Source organism: Notolepis coatsorum (assembly GCF_963971535.1).
Source record: "Notolepis coatsorum genome assembly, chromosome: 12".
NCBI lineage: Eukaryota > Metazoa > Chordata > Actinopteri > Aulopiformes > Paralepididae > Notolepis > Notolepis coatsorum.
The window spans coordinates 99475315-99496590 of NC_140176.1; the positions used below are offsets into that span (position 1 = coordinate 99475315).

The window sequence follows — 21276 nt, forward strand, 5'->3', positions numbered from 1 at the left end:
TTATGGAAGGGAAAGGGACTGGCCACTATTAAAGATCTATATGTTGATCGTCACTTTGCCTCATTTAACGAACTTAAGTCTAAGTTTAATCTTACAAGCTCACACTTCTTTCGTTACCTGCAGGTTAGAAATTATGTCCGCAGTAATATCCCAGACTTTGAGACATGTCCTGCTGACTACCAGTTTTATAATCTCATGAGCCGATCACCAGTTTCAAAACACCTGATATCTGATTTTGTTTCATATTTCTCTGTCCAATCTATGGCTTCCTCCGACCACATTAAAGATGTATGGTCCACAGAGCTTAGTATGGAAATCTCTGATGAGATGTGGGAGGAGGGACTTAGCAGGATACATAAATGTTATATTAATGCCAGAGTCCAACTTATACAGTTTAAGGTCATTCACAGACTACATTACTCTAAAACCAAACTGCATAGAATCTATCCCTCTGTATCGCCTATCTGTGATCATTGCATGTCCGCAGAGGGTAATCTTTCACATATGTTTTGGTTTTGTCCCAAGCTATTTAAGTACTGGGTAGACATTTTTGACTGGTATACCAAGGCGTACAAAAGAGAGATTGCCCCAGACTGCCTTCTAGCTTTACTCGGCTGTTCAGCTAACACTGCAGAATTACCTTACAATGAGCAGGAGGCCCTGATGTTTGGTATGGCTGTGGCCAAAAGAATTATCCTGAAGGAATGGAAAGACACGTCGTCTCCAAATTTTAAAAGGTGGCTCACTGAGATGGTCTCCTCTCTGCAGCTGGAAAGCATTCGTCACAGTAGGTCTGAGACCTTGAACAAATTTGAAATGATATGGGGTCCCTTTTTGGAATGCTTAGCTAGAACATAAGTGCTTCTCAATGTCCTCCTGTGTATTTTCTGTACTATGTATTGACAACACTACTATGTATGTGTGTATATATATATATGTATATATATATATGTATGTGTATATATGTCAGAGAATCAGCCCCTTGCGTCCTTAGTGTATAGCATTTGACATGGTGTATGTTTGTTCATTGATGTGACAGTGTCTGGCAACATACTGTTTGTGTTCTTTTTATTTATTTTTTATTTTCTTTGTGTTTGTGATTTGTCTTGATGTATGTTTGTGAAACTATAAAAGCTGAAAATAAAATATTATAAGGTGTAGTATTGCACAGTGCTGTTTCAAAACTAAGAGTCCAGGAAGATGGTAACTGTCACTCTGTGCTCAGGGATGCAGTGAGGCACAGTGATGCGTTGTATAGTCTGATGGCTGTTGGAATGAAGGACTTCCTGTGCCGTTCAGTGCTGCATTTAGGTAGTGTGAGCCTGGCACTGAACATGCTCCTCCTGTCAGCCAAGTCTGTGTATAGTGGGTGGGAGGGGTTTTCCCTGATGGCCTGGAGCTTAGCAAGGCTCCTCCTCTCCGCCACCCTTGCTAGGGAGTCCAGCTCCACCCCAACCACGCTACTGGCCTTCCTGACCAGCTTATCCAGCCTGTTTGTGTCCCCTGCTCTCAGTCCGCTGCCCCAGCAGGTCACAGCGTACAAGAAGGCGCCCGCCACCACTGACTCATAAAACATCCTCAACATCCTTGTACAGACATTGAAGGATCTCAGCCTTCTGAGGAAGTAGAGTCGGCTCTGGCCATGTCCACATCGACTCCCCTCAGTCACAGGTGCACTCCTCCTCCTCCCCAGCTCCACCACCAGTTCCCTGGTCTTCGCCACATTTAGCTGCAGGTGGTTTTTATCACACCATGTGACGAAGTCCACTACCAGTTCCCGGTATTCCCCCTCGTCACCGTCATTTATACATCCCACTATCGCAGAGTCATCAGAAAACTTCTGAAGGTGGCAGGACTCTGACCGATAGTGGAAGTCGTTGGTGTAGACGGTGAAGAGGAAGGGAGAGAGGACTGTCCCCCGCGGGGCCCCGGTGTTGCTGACCAGTCTGTCTGACACACAGCTCCGTAGGCGCACGTACTGTGGTCTGCCCGTCAGATAGTCAACAACCCAGGACACCAGGGGGGCCTCTACCTGCATCTGTGTAGAACTCATTACAACTTCACTTACACCCATGAATTGAGTATTGACTTTACTGTCTTACTATATTAGAAAATTGCTGGCATGGCTCTTGTCACTGTAAAGTCAATTGTCCTACCGACGTGTGTTGTGGTATAGAAGCGATCACCACAATTATTCTCTGCCGGCTACTGCTAGTCATCCTAATCAATGCTGTGTTTCAGTGCATAGCCTGATCAATGCTTCTTCTCCTGGTGTTTCAGTGCAGAGTCTGATCAATGCTGCTTCTCCTGCTTCTCCTTGTGTTTCAGTGCATAGCCTTCCACGATGTTTCTCCACAAGCCCCCACGCACTTCCTGGTGGTTCCGAAGAAGCCCATCGTCCAACTATCAAAAGCGGAGGACTGCGATGCTGCAGTAAGTGTTTTTCTTCACCATAACGAGCGATTCACACCCGGCCGCCCGCACGCCAAGGCCACGCCCCCGGCTGAAGTTTGTGTTCAGATCAGTGTGTTTTCTCAGTTTATTTTTTCAAGTTTTGTTTTATTTGTCACATCAAATCAAATGTATTTGTAAAGCCCGACAACACACGTTAATGTCCCCATGGGCTGGACACGTCTTCTTTAAACAAGGCAAGAAGAAACATCACAATATAATGACACATAAAATCCAAATATGCAACACTCCCAGACATTCCCCAGCGAAGGTAAGGAAAAACTCACTAAAAACCTAGCATTAGGAAAAAAGCACCACAGGCGATGTGGACGAGAGAAACCTTAGAAGGGCCGTTCAAAGGGGGGATCCCCCTACTTAGATGTCCGTGATAATAGTGTTTCTATGGATGATCGATGGGTGGAGAATAAAACAGGCAAATAGTTGTTATGTATGTATATATACGTGTAATAAAACAAATGTACATGCAATAGAAACTGGGGTACATAAGAAAAATTTTGAAAGATTTGAATAGAATAGAGCTAAGAGGGTTGCCACCCGTCCCTTAAAATACGGAATCGTCCCGTAATTGGAAACTAAAAGACGCGTTTCGTATTGAACTGATACGGGACGCCCTTTGTCCCGTATTTTAAGGTTGCCAGTTTAGTGAGAGAAATGAGCCAGCCGAGCTACAAAAACAAGCAAAATTGTGTCAAAGTTGCGGGAAATAAACAGACATGGCAACTCTGGTATGGTGGGCGTGCGCTCAGCAGCTCACCGACCAATGAGAATTAGCGCTTTCACGTTGCTAAGAAGAGTTCTGTGCCGTTGTGCCAATCCTATGTCTGTGCGCTGCGTGATTTCTTTTCGTAGACGCTTTGAAAATGTCTACAGCAGACACTGTGACTCCACCACGTCCTAAAAAGACAAAACGCCTCAAGAAATACAGACCTGAGTGGGAAGAGGCAAACCCCTGGCTTGATAGCGTCAGTGGAGATGTTTACAAAGCAAACTGTAAAGTATGTAGGCGTGTGTTTTCTGTGGCGCATGGTGGACTGACTGATCTCAGACAGCATGCCTCAGGAGAACAATATGCCAGAAATATAAGAACGCAAAGGACCCAAGCACAGGTGTCACAGTTCTTCATGACTGAAACATCTCCTGAGATTGATTCAGTATGGGATATTACATCTTATTTATCTGGTTGTGTTTTTAACTAGATGTCAGTATTTCTATTTACCCATGCCCTGGCAGCCAGGAGCCTACATATTGGCTGCTGATGTGGGCATAGTCTAGGCTATTTCAGTTGACTAATATGGTTGATTGTTCATTAACACTTTCAGTGCCACCAGGTGGCGCCAGAGTTAGCGCTTGAATGCCACCATCCACTTTAATGTTAACGTTAATATCGCCTAATCTATGTTTTAAATTATGGCTATGTGTCTAATCTGCCCGTCGCTTATCAAAGAATCATTTTCCAGTCAGTGCTGTCAAGGCAGATTGGTTTTTTATCGCTTCATTTCCGTTTGAGAGCATTTTGAAAAGCACCCGTTTTGAGGTAAAAAACAGACCATTCTGGGCCATTCTGTGAGAATCGTCTTTTACTGGAATATTCCAGAACGTTGATATTTGTCGGCCTATTTATGAATCGTTTTCAAATAAACGCTAGATGATCAATATTATACGTACACGCACGCCCATTCGAGCCGCGCGCTGATAATAGCCGTGTTCATTTCCTCATGGATTTTACAGTGACCGATAGAGGACATTTCACAAAACAGCTTATATCTTCATCAAAATGAGTCTGATTATCCTAACACTGATAACATAGATTCCTTACCTGACATCAGATGGTATCCAACTGGTATATTCCAATTCCTGATCACCATTCGAAAAAATCGATAAGTGTATAGATCTAACGTGTATACAGTAGATCTCATGATCCGCGGCGCTCAGAGGATCCATAATGAACTCTAGTAACTCTAGATTTTTTCCCCCATCCATTTTCATTGAGTCCATTCCAAAATCCCTTATGTCATCTGGGAGACAATAGGGGGCGCTTTTTTCCACATCTGATCGCCGGCGGCTCTCGGGTAGACTAAGGTAGGCTCGCGTGATGCAATATGATTTCAGATCGCTAAAAAAAGAAGAAAAAGAATTCAGAGAAATCTCGTGAGTGGCTTTCAATGTAACTATTATAAATCCGAGAAAACTTGTGAGTGGCATAGAAAGTGTTAATGCTGAGTTTTTAAAGTCTAATAAATAAACATGTATTTAATATATATTAATAAATATAATTAAATAGTGTGCCCATTTAAACTCTTATGTTGTTATGCTCTGGAAAACGGAATTCTTCATAATGGATTAACAGTTAATAAATACATAAATAATATAATTCATAAATGCAAAAATACTTAAATAAATACTTAAACATAAATAAATGTTCAGACAACAATATAAAAGTCAATGTCATACTGTTCAATTTCATTTAATTTAAATTTGATCATCCCACTCCTCCCCTCTAGGTTACTGCAGCTGAGGTGACACAGGTATACCACACGGTTAAACACAACCTCAGCTACAACAGTGCTGACTGTGCACACAAGCTCAATCAAAAGATTCTACATGATTCCAAAATAGTAAAGAAAATGACTTTAGGAAGAACAAAGGCAGAGGCTCTGGTCAAAGACGTCCTTGCTCCAAAGGCAGTGGGTGATGTTCTCAAGGCCTTAACATCAGACAAACCCCTCCCATTCTCCATACAGACGGATGCATCAAATAAAGGGAGGAAAAAAACAGGAAGATGTTTCCCCTTGCTGTCCAATACTTCACTCCAGAGTGTGGGGGCACCAACAAAATGCTAGATTTCATTGAGAATCCAGATGAGTCAGCTGCCGGGATTGTAGCTCTCCTAGAACAATCCCTTGAGAAATTTGGCTTATCATTAAATCAAGTGACAGCATTTAGTGCAGACAACACAAATGTTAATTATGGAATTCACAACTCTGTCTTCACCAACCTGAAGAATAAAAAAAAATATCTGCTGCAAGGAAACTGCCATGCCCACATATTGCACAACACAGTGAAGCACGCTCTTGACAAGCTCACCATAGATGTGGAAAATGTTGTGCTGAAGGTCTATGGCCACTTCTCTGTATCTGCCAAACGAAGAGAATCACTCAAAGAATTTTGTGAGTTCTGTGATGTTGAGTTCCAAGAGATTCTACGACATGTCACAACCAGGTGGCTCTCTCTTAATCCAGCCATCCACAGACTAATGCAAACCTGGACTGCATTGAAGTCTTACTTCATCAGCCTGGGGGATGAGTGTCCCAAACGGCTTCAAGAGTTGTTAAAGCTCAGTGAAGACTCAAATGAGGAAGATGGAGACATAGTGGAGGTTTACCTTCTCTTCTGCAATAATATCCTCTCCCTCTTTGAGGAAGTTGTAAAGAAGCTGGAGAGTAATGCAACTACCTGTTTGATTGATTGATTGAAAAGTTTATTAACAGATTGCAGAATGGGTACAGTACAGTACAGCTCAATACATACAATTGTTAAGGGGATGCAGACCAGAGAAAGACTTTCATCTTGTTTACATCAGGGTCCCCCATTTTCAATTCATCATAACATATAACTGTGTTGAGTTATATTCCATCATGGATAACTTCAAGCAGAAACTCACACAGAGACGAGATGACCAGTTCTACGGCTACTTAACTAAAGTGAAGCTGCAGCGCCTCCTTCCACAGGAAGCAGATATGGCAAGGGCAGAGTTCACTGCATTTCTTAACACGGCAATCTCATATGTTGAGAAATGGTTCAACTTCTCAGAAGACAACTGGCTGTTCTCACTGCAACCTCTCTCTCTGCACCATGGCACCTTGACCTTTGATGACATTGAGAAGGTGGCTAGTAAGCTCAACCTCATCCATAAAGTCAAGATGGATGCACTTTATGATGAATGCACCACAGCCAATACCATTCTGAAGAGGCTCAGAGAAGATGCTGAGGATGAATGGAAGTCCAAAGGTGTGGCCGCCAGGTGGATGGCTGTTTTTAAAGTAGCTGACCTGCCTAACATGCTGTCTATCATCAGCCACATCTTGAGCATCCCAGCATCCACTGGATATGTGGAAAGGATTTTTTGACCAACACGTGGAGTGACAGCAGGAACAGGTGCTCAGTGGAGCTCATGAGGAGTGAGCTCCTGATCACTCTCAACTTTGAGCAGTCCTGTTCAGAGTTTCACAGCACTGCTTTGAAAGACAAAGAGCTACTCAGTGCTGCAAGGAGTAACAAGAAGTACACTTGGAAAAAGAAGTAACACAGTGAGGAAGAGAGGGAAGGCTGTTGACTGTTTAACCCTGGTCTACACCAAAGAGGACATAAACACTTTCTGATGGACCCATGACTTTTTGGCTAAGAGGGTTGAGGGAAGGAGGATTTCTTTGCACTTTATTTTTTATTAATCTTTTAATTTGGGTCACACAAGTGTTTCATTGTATTATTTATTGTCCTCTTTCAGTAAAAGTGTTCCCAGGCTTTGTTTTTACAGCACGTTATATGCATACAGTATTATGCTCAAGTTGAGGCTATAGTTCAGCCAATTTATTTAAACAATGTTAAATGCAAATAAAGCACTTTAAACTTTAAGTATGACTAAATGCTTTCTTGACTATATATAGTAACTGTTCCAAAATGCATAGATTTCTATGTATTTTAGGGGTTTGGGGGCTAGCTCTTTTTAATATAAATGTCATAGATTGTTTTATATAGATTTCTATGCATTTCAGGAGTTTGGGGGGCTGGCTCCCCAAAATAATTAAATAACATAACCCTAACCCTAAAACCGAAATAAAGTAAAAAAAAAAAATAGTGACAAAATCCGCCCATTTTCGCCCCAAAAACGCCCACGCTACGTGCACGCTCGATGACGGGTGTCCCTTATTTCTATTAGTCAAAGGTGGCAACCCTAGCTAAGAACAACAACAACAAAAGAAAAAGCATAGGGAAACGAGCGCTAGTATGAAAATAAGATGAGGGCAAAATGTCAAGGCTCACGGCTCAAAATATTCCATTTGGACGAATGTATGTATTCCGCTTGGATCCATTTGAAGTATGGGGGGGGGGGGGGGGGGGGCGACGTAGAGAAGATCGCACCACCTTGGCCATCACCAAGGTACATATAAGGTACATTACAGTGAAACGCTTGGTTCTGTATGAGCCTCCTGAGATTGTGCTTCATACAGTAAAAAAAAAGAATAAAGACCAAACACTATACAAAATATACAAACTACAGTACAAAATGCAAACGAAATGCAAAAATGCATCTCCCAACTGTGTGGTAGGAATCACAAGTTCATTTCAAACCCTTATTTATATATTTAAAAGCAACCGAGGTTTCCCTCATTTACAGTTACGTCGAGTTTACATACAGAGATAAGCGATCATACGATAAGATTCCTTTATTGATCCCCTTGGGGAAATCCGGGCATCATAGCAGCATGGGGGAGGTACAGATATGGGCAGGGTAATAGTAGAAAGACATAAATATAGGCAATGGAATTATAGTAAATATAAAAATAAACAGTGTAAACAATATTAACTCTGACTATAAGAATATGAGAAAGTAAGCAGTGTAATCAAAGGTGCAGATGAGGGTCTGTATGCCCTATCAGTTATATTATACGTTACAATAAATATGGCCTTAAAATGAGGGCCAACCAACCCTCTCATAAAGGACACCGTGATGAGTGTCATATCTATCGCCAGTAATGAATCTGAGGGCAGAGTGATAGTCTAATGATTTAATCCCACATTAAGTAGGGTCGGGTAGAGCTGAAGTGAAGCTGAGGATAGTTGAGGATGAGCACGCTACCAAAGACCTTTAAATATAGGAAGAGGGCAATCAGTGGGAATAATTAATGAGATGCCGGTACCTGTGAAATGTGAATCGATACCGGTACCCAACGGTACCTTTTTTCGGTACTTTAGTCACTAAAAATGTAATCTAACTACCTCAGTTGTAAAATATTTGTCCAAACGTCAAATTATTTATTATCATTATTATTTATTTAGAACAATTTGTTAATATATATATATAATATTGTCTGCATCTAGCTTTGTAAAGTGTAACCACACCTGCAACGGTTTTCGGCTTGCCATTGCCCCGACTGCTTTGTTGTTGAATCAAGTCAAATCCTAGGTAAGCGTGTATTGTGTGCGTGAACGTGCGGCACACTTCATAGGTTTCGTTTCGCGGTAAACAAAACGTTGACGTCATCGGGCTTAAAAACAGTACCGAAATGTGGCACCGGTGGACAGGGCCGTAGCCAGGGTTTAGAAATTAGGGAGGTCCATTTATTTTTTTGGCCCAGACCGGCCCACTATAATCGGTCGGACACCACCCACCAGTACACCATCCTTACGGTCCCCTTAAATATGCGTACCTACTGTACTATTCCCCCCCCCAACCCATTACAAAGCTGGGTAGTAAGTGCCATGGACAAGTGGACCAGTGTAGTCACTCGCTCTTGGCTGAATCTTGTTTTGGGTGGTGATGTAAAAACACCTGCATCATAGCAGGCTCAGGATGGGCAACGTAGTCTATAGCCTGTTCATCCCTGTCTCTCTCCTCCACAACCTGGCTTGACTAGACATAAGGAGAGAGATGATTACAATTAACTGGTACATTCAGGTCCAGAATTGTTGGAATCCCCTGACAAAGATGTGCAAAAAGCTGTACAATTTAAACAATACCATACTGGTAATGAGAAAATAGTTGTTTATTCAATGAATGCATGGAGCAGTTCTATCTTATTTAATTTGATACTAACTACTCAGTTCATACAGATTTCAAGTATTCAAATATCAATGATGAATATTGCATAAGGTTTACACAGTTAATAGATCACCTTCTTGTTTTATATTCATCTTATATGGCAATTAAATCAATGGTGTGTTTGTTTGGGGAGTTTGACCTATGTGCCTACCACGTGAAGGTGCATGATCAATGGACAGCACAAAAACAATTTGTGTAGGTGGAGACTAGAGCTACCACAGATAGTAATAAGTTATTAAGAGTAAGTAATCCATACCATATATATCCTAATAGTTACCTTATTACCATACTTGGCTGAAAACAAACTTTGCTGCCTGTTGTGAATGTGTTTTTCCCTGTAGGCTAATACATAAGTAGGCATACATTTTTGCAGTTGAGGAAAAATTTGCAGTTGAGTAGGCTATAATGTGCTGTGTTTTTATGTCTTCCATCGAGGATCACATTGGAAATAAGTGTTAATGTTTGTTAATGAATGCTTTTAGGAGATATCCTCAGGAATACAAATTGGTCAAGATCATTTGTTTTTATGATGTGTTTTTAATTTCCAAATAAATCTAATCAAATAAAAAAGCAGTTTTTGCAGTTGAGCTACTGGTGTTGTATATTATACAGCCTTTTCATGCATCTTTATCAAGGGAACCCTTATCCTAATGATTTAAAAAAGAATATTATGATGATACGATATGGACCTAGTAGTTGGGTCATCTGTGGCACTTCGTTTCTCAATGGATTTTTTAAAAAGGCGGGGGAAATTTGTGAGAGACCAAAATCCAAAATGGCTGCCGTGGAAATGAACTTTTTAATGGTTTGACCTACAATGATGCCCAATACATGGTACCAGCCCCCTCTCAGTCATGTACCAGCCCCTCTCAGTCATGTACCAGCCAGCCCCTCTCAGTCATGTACCAGCCCTCTCTCAGTCATGTATACCAGCCCCCTCTGTCATCTACCAGCCCCCTCTCAGTCATGTACCACAGCCCCATCTGAGTCATGTACCAGCCCCCTCTCAGTCATGTACCAGCCCCCTCTCAGTCATGTACCAGCCCCCTCTCAGTCATGTACCAGCCCCCTCTCAGTCATGTACCAGCCCCCTCTCAGTCATGTACCAGCCCCCTCTCAGTCATGTACCAGCCTCCTCTCAGTCATGTACCACAGCCCCATCTCAGTCATGTACCATAGCCCCATCTCAGTCATGTACCACAGCCCCCTCTCAGTCATGTATACCAGCCCCCCTCTCAGTCATGTATACCAGCCCCCTCTCAGTCATGTACCAGCCCTCTCTCAGTCATGTACCAGCCCCCTCTCAGTCATGTACCAGCCAGCCCCCTCTCAGTCATGTACCACAGCCCCCTCTCAGTCATATACCACAGCCCCCTCTCAGTCATGTACCACAGCCCCCTCTCAGTCATGTACCAGCCCCTCTCAGTCATGTACCAGCCCCTCTCAGTCATGTACCAGCCCCCTCTCAGTCATGTACCACAGCCCCCTCTCAGTCATGTACCAGCCCCATCTCAGTCATGTACCAGCCCCCCTCTCAGTCATATACCTGCACGACTGGTGGGGGGGGGGGGGGTGCTTAGTAAGAGATGTGATTGGGCCAGCCCAGTGTCAGTCAGTACCAATGGGCCGATGTCTCAGCCTAGTAGTGGGCTGGTCGTTGACCAAAAAAAAAAAAAAAAAAATTATATATTTTTTTTTCTTTTTTTTAATAGTTACAAATAGTTACCGAGGTCCGGACCTCGGTGACCTCATAGCTGGCTACGGCCATGCCGTTGGATCTCACGTGAATCGGTACTCAGTAGTACCGACGTGATTCGGTCTGTACCCTTAAAAGTACCGGATTCGGTACCCATCCCTAAACACAGCGTCATTCACGACAATGTCATGTGTGCACCTACAATTGTCTGTGGGATGGCAATCAACTGCTTAAATATCAGGAATGTCAATTTCAATATTGTAAATAAAATATGTTCTCATTTTGATGTCAAACCTAGTCAAATCAGCCTAGCTGATTGCCGTTGTCTGTTACGTCATCAGAAAAGGTGAAATACGTCATCGATATGTACAGTACCCAAAATGGTACTCAGACCCACTCCTATCCGAGATCCGGGAGGGTCATCAAAGATAAGTCGCCTATTCTCTGCCCTGGCTCCACCATGGTCGAACGAACTCCCCACCACAGTTAGGACAGCCGAAACACGACCAATCTCTCGCCGCCGACTAAAAACACACTTCTTCAATCAATATCTCAAAACTTAATGTCTTAATTGTTTATTATAATACCCCCGCCCCCCCCCCCCCAGAGTTGGTGCTTTTATGCTAGACATTGCCACGCTTATGGTTTTTCCCCCTCTGAAATTATGTAATTATGTCACTGACTGATCTCAAAAGTCTCTAATCATTGGAATTTGCATGCAGTCAGTGACATCATTTCAGAGGAGAAAAAAAACACAAGCGTAGCAATGTATAGCATAAAAGCACCAACTCTGGGGGAAGAAAAAGGTATAATAATCATAATTTGAGTTCTCTTTAGGAAATAGTTTTCTTGTAATATCTTTGATCTCAAAAGTCTATAATCATTGGAATTTGCATGCAAAGATATTACAAGAAAACTATTTCCTAAAGAGTGGGTATGCTGACTAGTGACTACTGGTAATGGACTACAATAAAGTTATGCACACGCACACACACACGCACAGCCACGCACAGACACACACACACACACACACAGATACGCGCACACACACACACACACACACACACACACACACACACACACACACACACACACACACACACACACACACACACACACACACACACACACACACACACACACACAGACACACACCACGCAAGCTTCTACGATTTTGGCCATGGGACCTTCTGTCAGTGACCAGTAGATGGAGCTCTTTGCTGCAGACTGAGCTGGAAGCTTGACCCACACACTGACTGTACTGTTCACCCACCATGACTCACACATTCTGTCTCTGGCTGCAGGATACGGCTCCCTCTGTTCTCTTCACCACTAGCTGTTGGGACTCTTTTAATATACTCATACACACTGATGCGCCTTTTTGCGGACAAATCACAGATACCAAGTACAGGGTTCGCACAAGGTCCTTGAAGTGCTTGATTTATAAAAAATAAAAAAGTCAAGGCTCAAGGCCTGGAATTCCTTGAACAGCCAATTCTTTTAAGAAAGTTTTGTTCATCCATGATAAAATAGTTCTTAATCAAGATTCTTTTAAATTCTTTTTTTATGTGAAACTAATTGTCGGAAATTGGTTTTAAGCCATAAATATTGGATCAGATAATTTTTTCAATAAAAAAACTGCATTTAAAAGTGTACTGTATCATTTTAAATAAAAAAAATTTGCTTAGAAAAATACTTGAAAGTCCTTGAATTTCATTTTGCGATGTCTGTGGGAACGCTGACACTGATCAGCCTTTTTGCTGACAAATCGCAGATACCAAGTACCAAAATTAGGACTTTGCTTGACATTGACTATTTTTGTCAAGTTACTTTATTCCGTCAAGAATTGTGTTGGAAAACATTCTTTTATATTATTTTACATAAAAAAAAAATTTATCTGATAAAATGCCATCCTCCCCAATTTATTTTCCAAATGTCACTGATAATGATCATTTCATTATCATCAAAACCCATTGTGCTAGTACATATGTCCTTCGGATGAGACGCTAAACCGAGGTCCTGACTGAATTCGGTCATTAAAGAACCGAGAGTAGGGGGTTCCCCGATGTTCCTGGCCAAATTCCCAATCAGGTCTCTGACATCAAGGCCACCTAATCATCCCCCTCCCCCTTAATTGGCTGATATCAGTCGCTGTCTCCTGAGCCGTTCAGCCATTGTGTAGTGTGATGTGTGCCTGGTGCCAGTGTACCAGTGAGCCTGCGTTGCCCAAGGTTGGGTGCTACCAGTGGTGGTGAAGGAGGCCATTTCCATCATTGTAAAGCGTTGAGTGTCTAGAAAAGCGCTATATAAATGCAAGTAATTATTATTATTATTATTATTAGTACTCCCTTCTTAGTATCTGATGGGCTTCCAGTGCCCCTCCACTGTCCTAATAGAGTGAGATGGTGGAGAATGTCAGGATGTCTGTGTGCTGGAGCCTGCATTATGTACTTTTAGGTTTTTAAGTAATTTCCAGTAATTTTTCCAAAGCGACTTACACATTGTGTATAACAAGTCAGCAGGAAGGTACACCTCTGAACAACAAGTCAGCAGGAAGGTACAGATTAAACATGTTGACAAAGTTTTACTTTGCACTTGAAAAAAGGTAATATATTGCAATATTAATATCGCAATACTCAGCATATCGCAATATATTTTGTATCGCAATACTATCGTATCGTGAGGCCTCTGGTGATTCCCACCCCTACTTCTGAGTGCATAGTAGTATAGACATATGAACATAGTAGGTAGTACTATAGGTATAGTAGTATAGACATATGAACATAGTAGGTAGTACTATAGGTATAGTAGATAGTAGTATAGACATATGAGCCATTGTGTAGTGTGATGTGTGCCTGGTGCCAGTGTATGGCAGCCAGTGAGCCTGCGTAGCCCAAGGTTGGGTGATACCAGTGGTGGTGAAGGAGGCCATTTCCATCATTGTAAAGCGCGTTGAGTGTCTAGAAAAGCGCTATATAAATGCAAGTAATTATTATTATTATTATTATTAGTACTCCCTTCTTAGTATCTGATGGGCTTCCAGTGCCCCTCCACTGTCCTAATAGAGTGAGATGGTGGAGAATGTCAGGATGTCTGTGTGCTGGAGCCTGCATTATGTACTTTTAGGTTTTTAAGTAATTTCCAATTACTTCCATTTTTCCAAAGCGACTTACACATTGTGTACAACAAGTCAGCAGGAAGGTACACCTCTGAACAACAAGTCAGCAGGAAGGTACACCTCTGAACAACAAGTCAGCAGGAAGGTACACCTCTGAACAACAAGTCAGCAGGAAGGTTCACCTCTGAACAACAAGTCAGCAGGAAGGTACAACAAGTCAGCAGGAAGGTACAACTCTGAACAACAAGTCAGCAGGAAGGTTCACCTCTGAACAACAAGTCAGCAGGAAGGTACAACTCTGAACAACAAGTGAGCAGGAAGGTACAACTCTGAACAACAATCAGCAGGAAGGTACAACTCTGAACAACAAGTCAGCAGGAAGGTACAACTCTGAACAACAAGTCAGCAGGAAGGTACAACTCTGAACAACAAGTCAGCAGGAAGGTTCACCTCTGAACAACAAGTCAGCAGGAAGGTTCACCTCTGAACAACAAGTCAGCAGGAAGGTACACCTCTGAACAACAAGTCAGCAGGAAGGTACACCTCTGAACAACAAGTCAGCAGGAAGGTACACCTCTGAACAACAAGTCAGCAGGAAGGTTCACCTCTGAACAACAAGTCAGCAGGAAGGTACAACAAGTCAGCAGGAAGGTACAACTCTGAACAACAAGTCAGCAGGAAGGTTCACCTCTGAACAACAAGTCAGCAGGAAGGTACAACTCTGAACAACAAGTGAGCAGGAAGGTACAACTCTGAACAACAATCAGCAGGAAGGTACAACTCTGAACAACAAGTCAGCAGGAAGGTACAACTCTGAACAACAAGTCAGCAGGAAGGTACAACTCTGAACAACAAGTCAGCAGGAAGGTTCACCTCTGAACAACAAGTCAGCAGGAAGGTTCACCTCTGAACAACAAGTCAGCAGGAAGGTACAACTCTGAACAACAAGTCAGCTGGAAGGTACAACTCTGAACAACAAGTCAGCAGGAAGGTACAACTCTGAACAACAAGTCAGCAGGAAGGTACACCTCTGAACAACAAGTCAGCAGGAAGGTTCATCTCTGAGCAACAAGTCAGCAGGAAGGTACAACTCTGAACAACAAGTCAGCAGGAAGGTACAACTCTGAACAACAAGTGAGCAGGAAGGTACAACTCTGAACAACAATCAGCAGGAAGGTACAACTCTGAACAACAAGTCAGCAGGAAGGTACAGGGTAGGTGTACTGCGAGAGTCCTATTTCTTGGCTGGTGAAAGCATTTGTGATCTTGTACCGTCGCTCTGGCTGCCCGTTGGCTGCGGTAGTGAAGGAGACATTCTCGCCCTTTATCGTCTTTAAATCTCTTCTTATTGTCCGAATCGTCATTTCGTTCTTGCTCCCCCGCAGTCCCAGTTGAGTCGCAGCGGAGGCGAGCAGAAGGGTCTTCTCTGACCCGTCATCAAGGACGGCGTAAGTGTCCATGACTTTATCCTGGTAGCTCAATGTCACACGGACTACCTTTAAGAGCACTTGAGCTCCGTTGCTGCTGGCGGGGTCAATGTACATGACACTTGCCTTGGTGCCGCTCCGTGGTGCAGGTATAGGCCGTCTTCCGTTACTATCGTGTAGTATATCTAGATGGGCTCCATCGCACCGGCTGCACCTTTTCTTTAGGCGGCATTCGGCTGCCATGTGGGGCCGCGCACATCGATAACAGCGCCGGTTGGACTTTATCCATTGGCTCACTTCTTCTGCATTCATCTTTGTGAATGAGTCACATTGTGACAGCCAGTGTTCTTTCTCACAGTAGGGACACGCTATCTTCCACTTCTCCTTTCTCGAGGGGGTGCTGTGACTCTTACTGCTCGGTACTGACTCTGATTGGTGCATGACAGTCACCGATCTTCTTCCATCACTTATTCTCTTGTGTCCCTCTCTGGAGCTTGGCGTGCTCCGCCCGAAGGTGTCCAGTCGTAAGCTGCTGACCTCTCTCGCCAAGAAGTCGGCCAGATCAAGGAGGGATGGCTCGGGGCCGTCGGGATCTCGGTAGTCCCTCTGCCGCCGAAAGCGCTCCTGTCTTGCGGGTGGCAGCTTCTCCAAAATCCTCTCAACGTTAGAGTTGGCGTACAGCTCATGCCTGCCCTTCTCCCGTTGAGCTCCCAGCATCCCCACCAGGGACTGCACTTTGATCGACAGGTCGTCCAGTGAGCGATTGTCTGTGGCTGGGGGTAGGCGGTCAATATGCCTTATCTCCTGGATTACGTAATCCCATATACGTCCATATCTTTGATCCAGCGCTGCAAGGGCCGCTGTGTATGGGGTCGAGGAGGTAGCATAGGCTAGCGCTATATTGTGCGCTCGCGGTACTTTCAGGTGCTTCAATAATATTGCATACTTGTGGCGTTCATCAACGACATCCACCATCATTTTCTCTAAACACATCCGGAGCTCCGTGTACTGTGCTCGACTCTCATAGGCGAAGTCTGGGAATGACGGCGTGGCGTCGTATGACGCCGTGGATGGCTGATACATCGGCGAGCGTTGGGGGAGAGACCTCCTGGGCGAGTCCCCTCTTGCGCCTCGCTGTGGGCTGGTACTGGCAGGGTACCATGGCCCGCTGGTCCAGGTACTGTTCCTCGGGGCTGGTCGTGCGTCGTGCTCACCCGTAAATAGAGTCGGGGGTCTGTAGCGCAGCGCCGCGGGGGTATAGCCTGGACTGTATGGGACCTCCTGGTCCGGTGGAGTACTGTGCTGTCGTCGGTCTTGGTTCTCCTCTTCTCCCTCTTCTTCTTCTATCAAATCTTCCAGATCTTGTAATCGTTTATTTAGCTTCTCCGCAGTGTAGGCCGCTCCTTCCTTGTAGCTGGGTCTCGCTTGGACCGGTATGGGAAGGGGGTCTGCAGGGGGTCTAGACTCGGTCTGTTGGTCAAGTTCAGGGTCGCTTGCTCGTTGCGGTGACGCTGCTCTTGACTGTTGTCTCGACGAGTTCCTTGAGCCCCTGGCGGAGGGAGAGGGAGTTGTCCTTTTGATCAGCTGCTCTATCAGTTGCGCTTGTAGTCTGTCGCGCTCTGCGTCTCTTTGGGCACCGGCAGCGGCGCGCTGGGCGTCGGCCCGGTCTCTTGCCATATTCTCTTCCATCTGGAAGCGTCTCATCTCCAGACTTGTGCGCTGTTCTTCGCTCCGTTGCTGTGCTTGGAGGTGTTCGCGCTCGCTGGTCGCCTGGGCTTGGAGACATTCGCGCTCGCTAAGCGTCTGTGCTTGGAGCCGATCGCGTTCGGTAGAGGCTGTCAGGCTGACGAGGAACGCCTGTTGTAGTATCCTCTCCGCTTCGCTGGGGGAAGGCGGTAGTGGAGGTGAGCCGCTCCTGCGTGAACCGCTCCTGGGGGTACTCGTTGGGGAGTCCTGGAGCTCTAGTTCTTCGGCGCTCTCCTCTTCTTCTTCCGTGCAGAGTTCCTTCTCTGTAGGGCTATCTTCCTCCCGGGGCGTGTCGGGGACTACTTCTTTAGTAGTGGCGGGGGGTAAAGGCATGTCAATTCCCTCCTGGTCCCCACCGTGGGCTTGGTCAGTTACATTAGGACCTACTAGGGCCTCTGTGGTCGGGGAAACCTGGTCGTTAAGGTCAGACATAATTTTACTTTCTACTTTTACCACGTTTACCGTTTGTCGAAGGCTAGGTAGTTGACTGACAGTGTAAGCCTCTAAGTACTGAGGTGTCTGTCGTCTGCGCCGCGGGCGTTCTAGGTTAGGAGGATCGTTTCGTGGAGTGTTCATCATAGGCCATTTCGATATTAATAACACTATATTAATATTACACTAGTTACCCTCCGGCTCGAAGGACCAATTGTAGCTGAGGGGTACAATTCCCTGACTGTATTGTTAGATATGATATTTAATACCACTACCTCATGTACTTTAACTTCTGGCCACCCAGTACAAGATATAAGTATGATGAACACTTTCCCACCTGATGAAACGAACCAACACAAATGGACCAAATCGAATATTTAATACAGCAAAGGGTGTATACAACATTCACTTAATTACATTTATGATTTGAAATGTTGAGTATGCACTTTTATGGCAAATGAGTATTCGTAGGTAAATCAACATTGAATGTCCAATCTCTGGTTGCGCAGGGAGTAAGTATACAACCTGGAATATTTAGGAAACGATAGCGATAGTACTTAAATGATTATAGCTGGATACACTAAGGGGGGGGGGGGGGGTCCCGCTGGTTGTAAGACAGTAGGAGGGGGGGGTTAGAGAAGTCGCTGGCGGTATCCCATCTGGCCGACGGTGTCTTGGGAGAATCCAAAGTCTTAGACCCAGTGCCCACAGAACCTCGGGCCGTAGACGAATACAGCTGGACCCTCTGTGGAACGGTATCTGCCGGTCCACAACGGAGAGACGTGGTGCGACCTCACGTGTAGAGCGCCGCCTCACCTGTAGTCCTCTCCGGGGGGTAATTCCAACACTCGACAGTGTTGGCCTTTATCCATGGAATAATCAAAGCACATAAAGCATAATCCAAGAGCCGTGGAAGGCTCGCCGTCGTCAGGTAGAGTAATCCAATATACAGGTCCAGTCGCTCTTGACCCGGAGCTCCTCGGATGCAACCACCACCAGGGGTCCGACCAGCCTGGATAAGCGTCCAGATAACGTCAGGAACGATGGGGGTACTGATAACTGTAGAACTCGAACCGAACGATGCACCATACATAAATAGACTATTATTAGCTTAATAGAATACGTCCAACTCGACGGTATGGTGCCAAACTATGACCATTCAACTATTAATCTACACGATATCTCAATGCCTATTCTGGGCCAAGTAGGCCCTACTACACCGCACGTGCTTCGTGGGGAGGCTTTTGCGTCTGTCACTCTGTTGGAGGGTAAAGAACTGGACTAAAGGAAAGTTCTACTTTACGAGCGCCATATATATATGCGCTATGAACAAATAGTACCACACGTATTTCGCCCGGCATATTACTGCGCGGAACCGGGGGTTGCCTCGACATGTTAGGCGGCACGATTGAACTTGAACCTAGGGGTATGGCAACCTGGCGCCAGGTTCTTGTCCAATGGTAGAATGAAACTATTATGGGCTGTTTAGTAGAAACGGGGATATTCAATGCATATTGTACAAGGAATATACAGGGGATATCAAACGATATACAAATACAATTAAATATATATATATAAATAAATATACATATTCGGTTTAATCTGATCCTTCACAACAATAGTAGATAGTAGTATAGACATGAACATAGTAGGTAGTACTATAGGTATAGTAGTATAGACATATGAACATAGTAGGTAGTACTATAGGTATAGTATAGTAGTATATACATGAACATAGTAGGTAGTACTATAGGTATAGTAGTATATACATGAACATAGTAGGTAGTACTATAGGTATAGTAGATAGTAGTATAGACATGAACATAGTAGGTAGTACTATAGTAGATAGTAGTATATACATGAACATAGTAGGTAGTACTATAGGTATAGTAGTACATTTACATTTACATTTAGTCATTTAGCTGACGCTTTTATCCAAAGCGACTTACAAGTTCTGTACGACAAGCTATCAGGAAGGGCACAACTCTATCAGCTGAGTAACAATGTTCATCAAAGTGTTGAGTGCTACAGTGTAGGTTAGTTTATTAGGACAAGTGCATGACAGTATGGTTAGTTAGGGTTAGATAATTTTTATTTATTTTTTTTAATTCAGATAATGGTTGAAGAAGTGCGTCTTTAGTCGACGGCGAAAGATTGGACGTGTTTCGGCTGTCCTAACTGGGGTGGGTAGTTCATTCCACCATTGTGGGGCAAGGATTGAGAATAGGCGACTTCTCTTTGATGACCCTCCCGGAGCTTGGATAGGAGTAGGTCTGAGGCGGCCAGAAGATGCAGAGCGTAGGGGTCTTGAGGGTGTGTAGTTAGAGACCATTGACCGGAGGTAGGCGGGAGCAGTTCCCTTTGCCGCACGGTATGCTAGGTCGAGGGCCTTGAAGCGGATTCGTGCAGCAATGGGGAGCCAGTGCAGGTCCCTAAGAAGTGGGGTGACATGGGCCGACTTCGGTAGGTTTGAGATCAGGCGGGCCGCTGCGTTCTGAATGAGATATATAGTAGTATATACATGAACATAGTAGGTAGTACTATAGGTATAGTAGATGGTAGTATATACATGAACATAGTAGGTAGTACTATAGGTATAGTAGTAATATAGACATATGCACATAGTAAGTAGTACTATAGGTATAGTAGATAGTAGTATAGACATGAACATAGTAGGTAGTACTATAGGTATAGTAGATAGTAGTATATACATGAACATAGTAGGTAGTACTATAGGTATAGTAGTATAGACATGAACATAGTAGGACTAGGTAGTACTATATAGGTATAGTAGTTAGTAGTATAGACATAGCAGCATCATACATAATAGTAAAAGACGGTAAGAGAAGGTTCATTTTTTTCAGTGGTGTCTCATTCTATCATTAATTCTCTCCCTCTCTCACCCCCCATCTTTCTCTCCCTCTCTCTCCTTCTATCTCTCTCTGCCTCTCCCTCTCCTCTCCCTCCCTCTCTCTCTCTCCCTCTCTCACCCCCCAGCTGCTTGGCCACTTGATGATCGTGGCTAAGAACTGTGCCCAGAAGGTGGGCCTCCCCAAAGGCTACCGGGTGGTCATCAACGACGGCTCCGACGGCGGCCAGTCCGTCTACCACATCCACCTCCACGTCCTGGGCGGGCGCCAGATGGCCTGGCCCCCCGGCTAACGGTCCGTCACGCGACCACGCCGACACAGACCACCACCGCCGCACATCCGTTGTCACTTTTTGTCCTCCGGTAATCAACCAGCCATAACTATAATGATGACCCGTCAGTTTATGTCACGTAATGGAGGGAAGTTATATCTGTGGTAAATAAAAAAGCACTTCGCAAACAAAAACTGTGTGACTGGTGTTTTCCTCTCTTTTCCTTTATCTCTGCCAGCCAGCCGTGTTGGAGTTACTACAGAAGGAGGCCACAGAATGTCTATGTATTTTTTCAATACAAAGAGAATTAGTACTGCAGTGGGTTTGCAAGCACAGCGACTTCCTTTGCCTTTTGTGCTTGGTGTGTGTGTGGGAGAGACGGAGAGAGAGAGAGTGAGGGAGAGTCTGCTGCTGTTACTGGGAG

General features: G+C 44.4%; 1 protein-coding gene across 1 annotated transcript in view; it reads left to right on the top strand.

Annotated features, from left to right (window-relative positions):
- LOC311238532 (adenosine 5'-monophosphoramidase HINT1-like) overlaps positions 1-21010 on the top strand; it is a 44436-nt gene extending 23426 nt beyond the window's left edge. Inside the window, exons 2-3 of the mRNA XM_084326633.1 lie at positions 2329-2433; positions 20709-21010. Coding sequence (XP_084182759.1) covers positions 2329-2433; positions 20709-20873 — 270 coding nt within the window. The 3' untranslated portion in view covers positions 20874-21010. The remainder of the gene's footprint in view (positions 1-2328; positions 2434-20708) is intronic.
- The last annotated feature ends 266 nt before the right edge of the window (positions 21011-21276 follow it).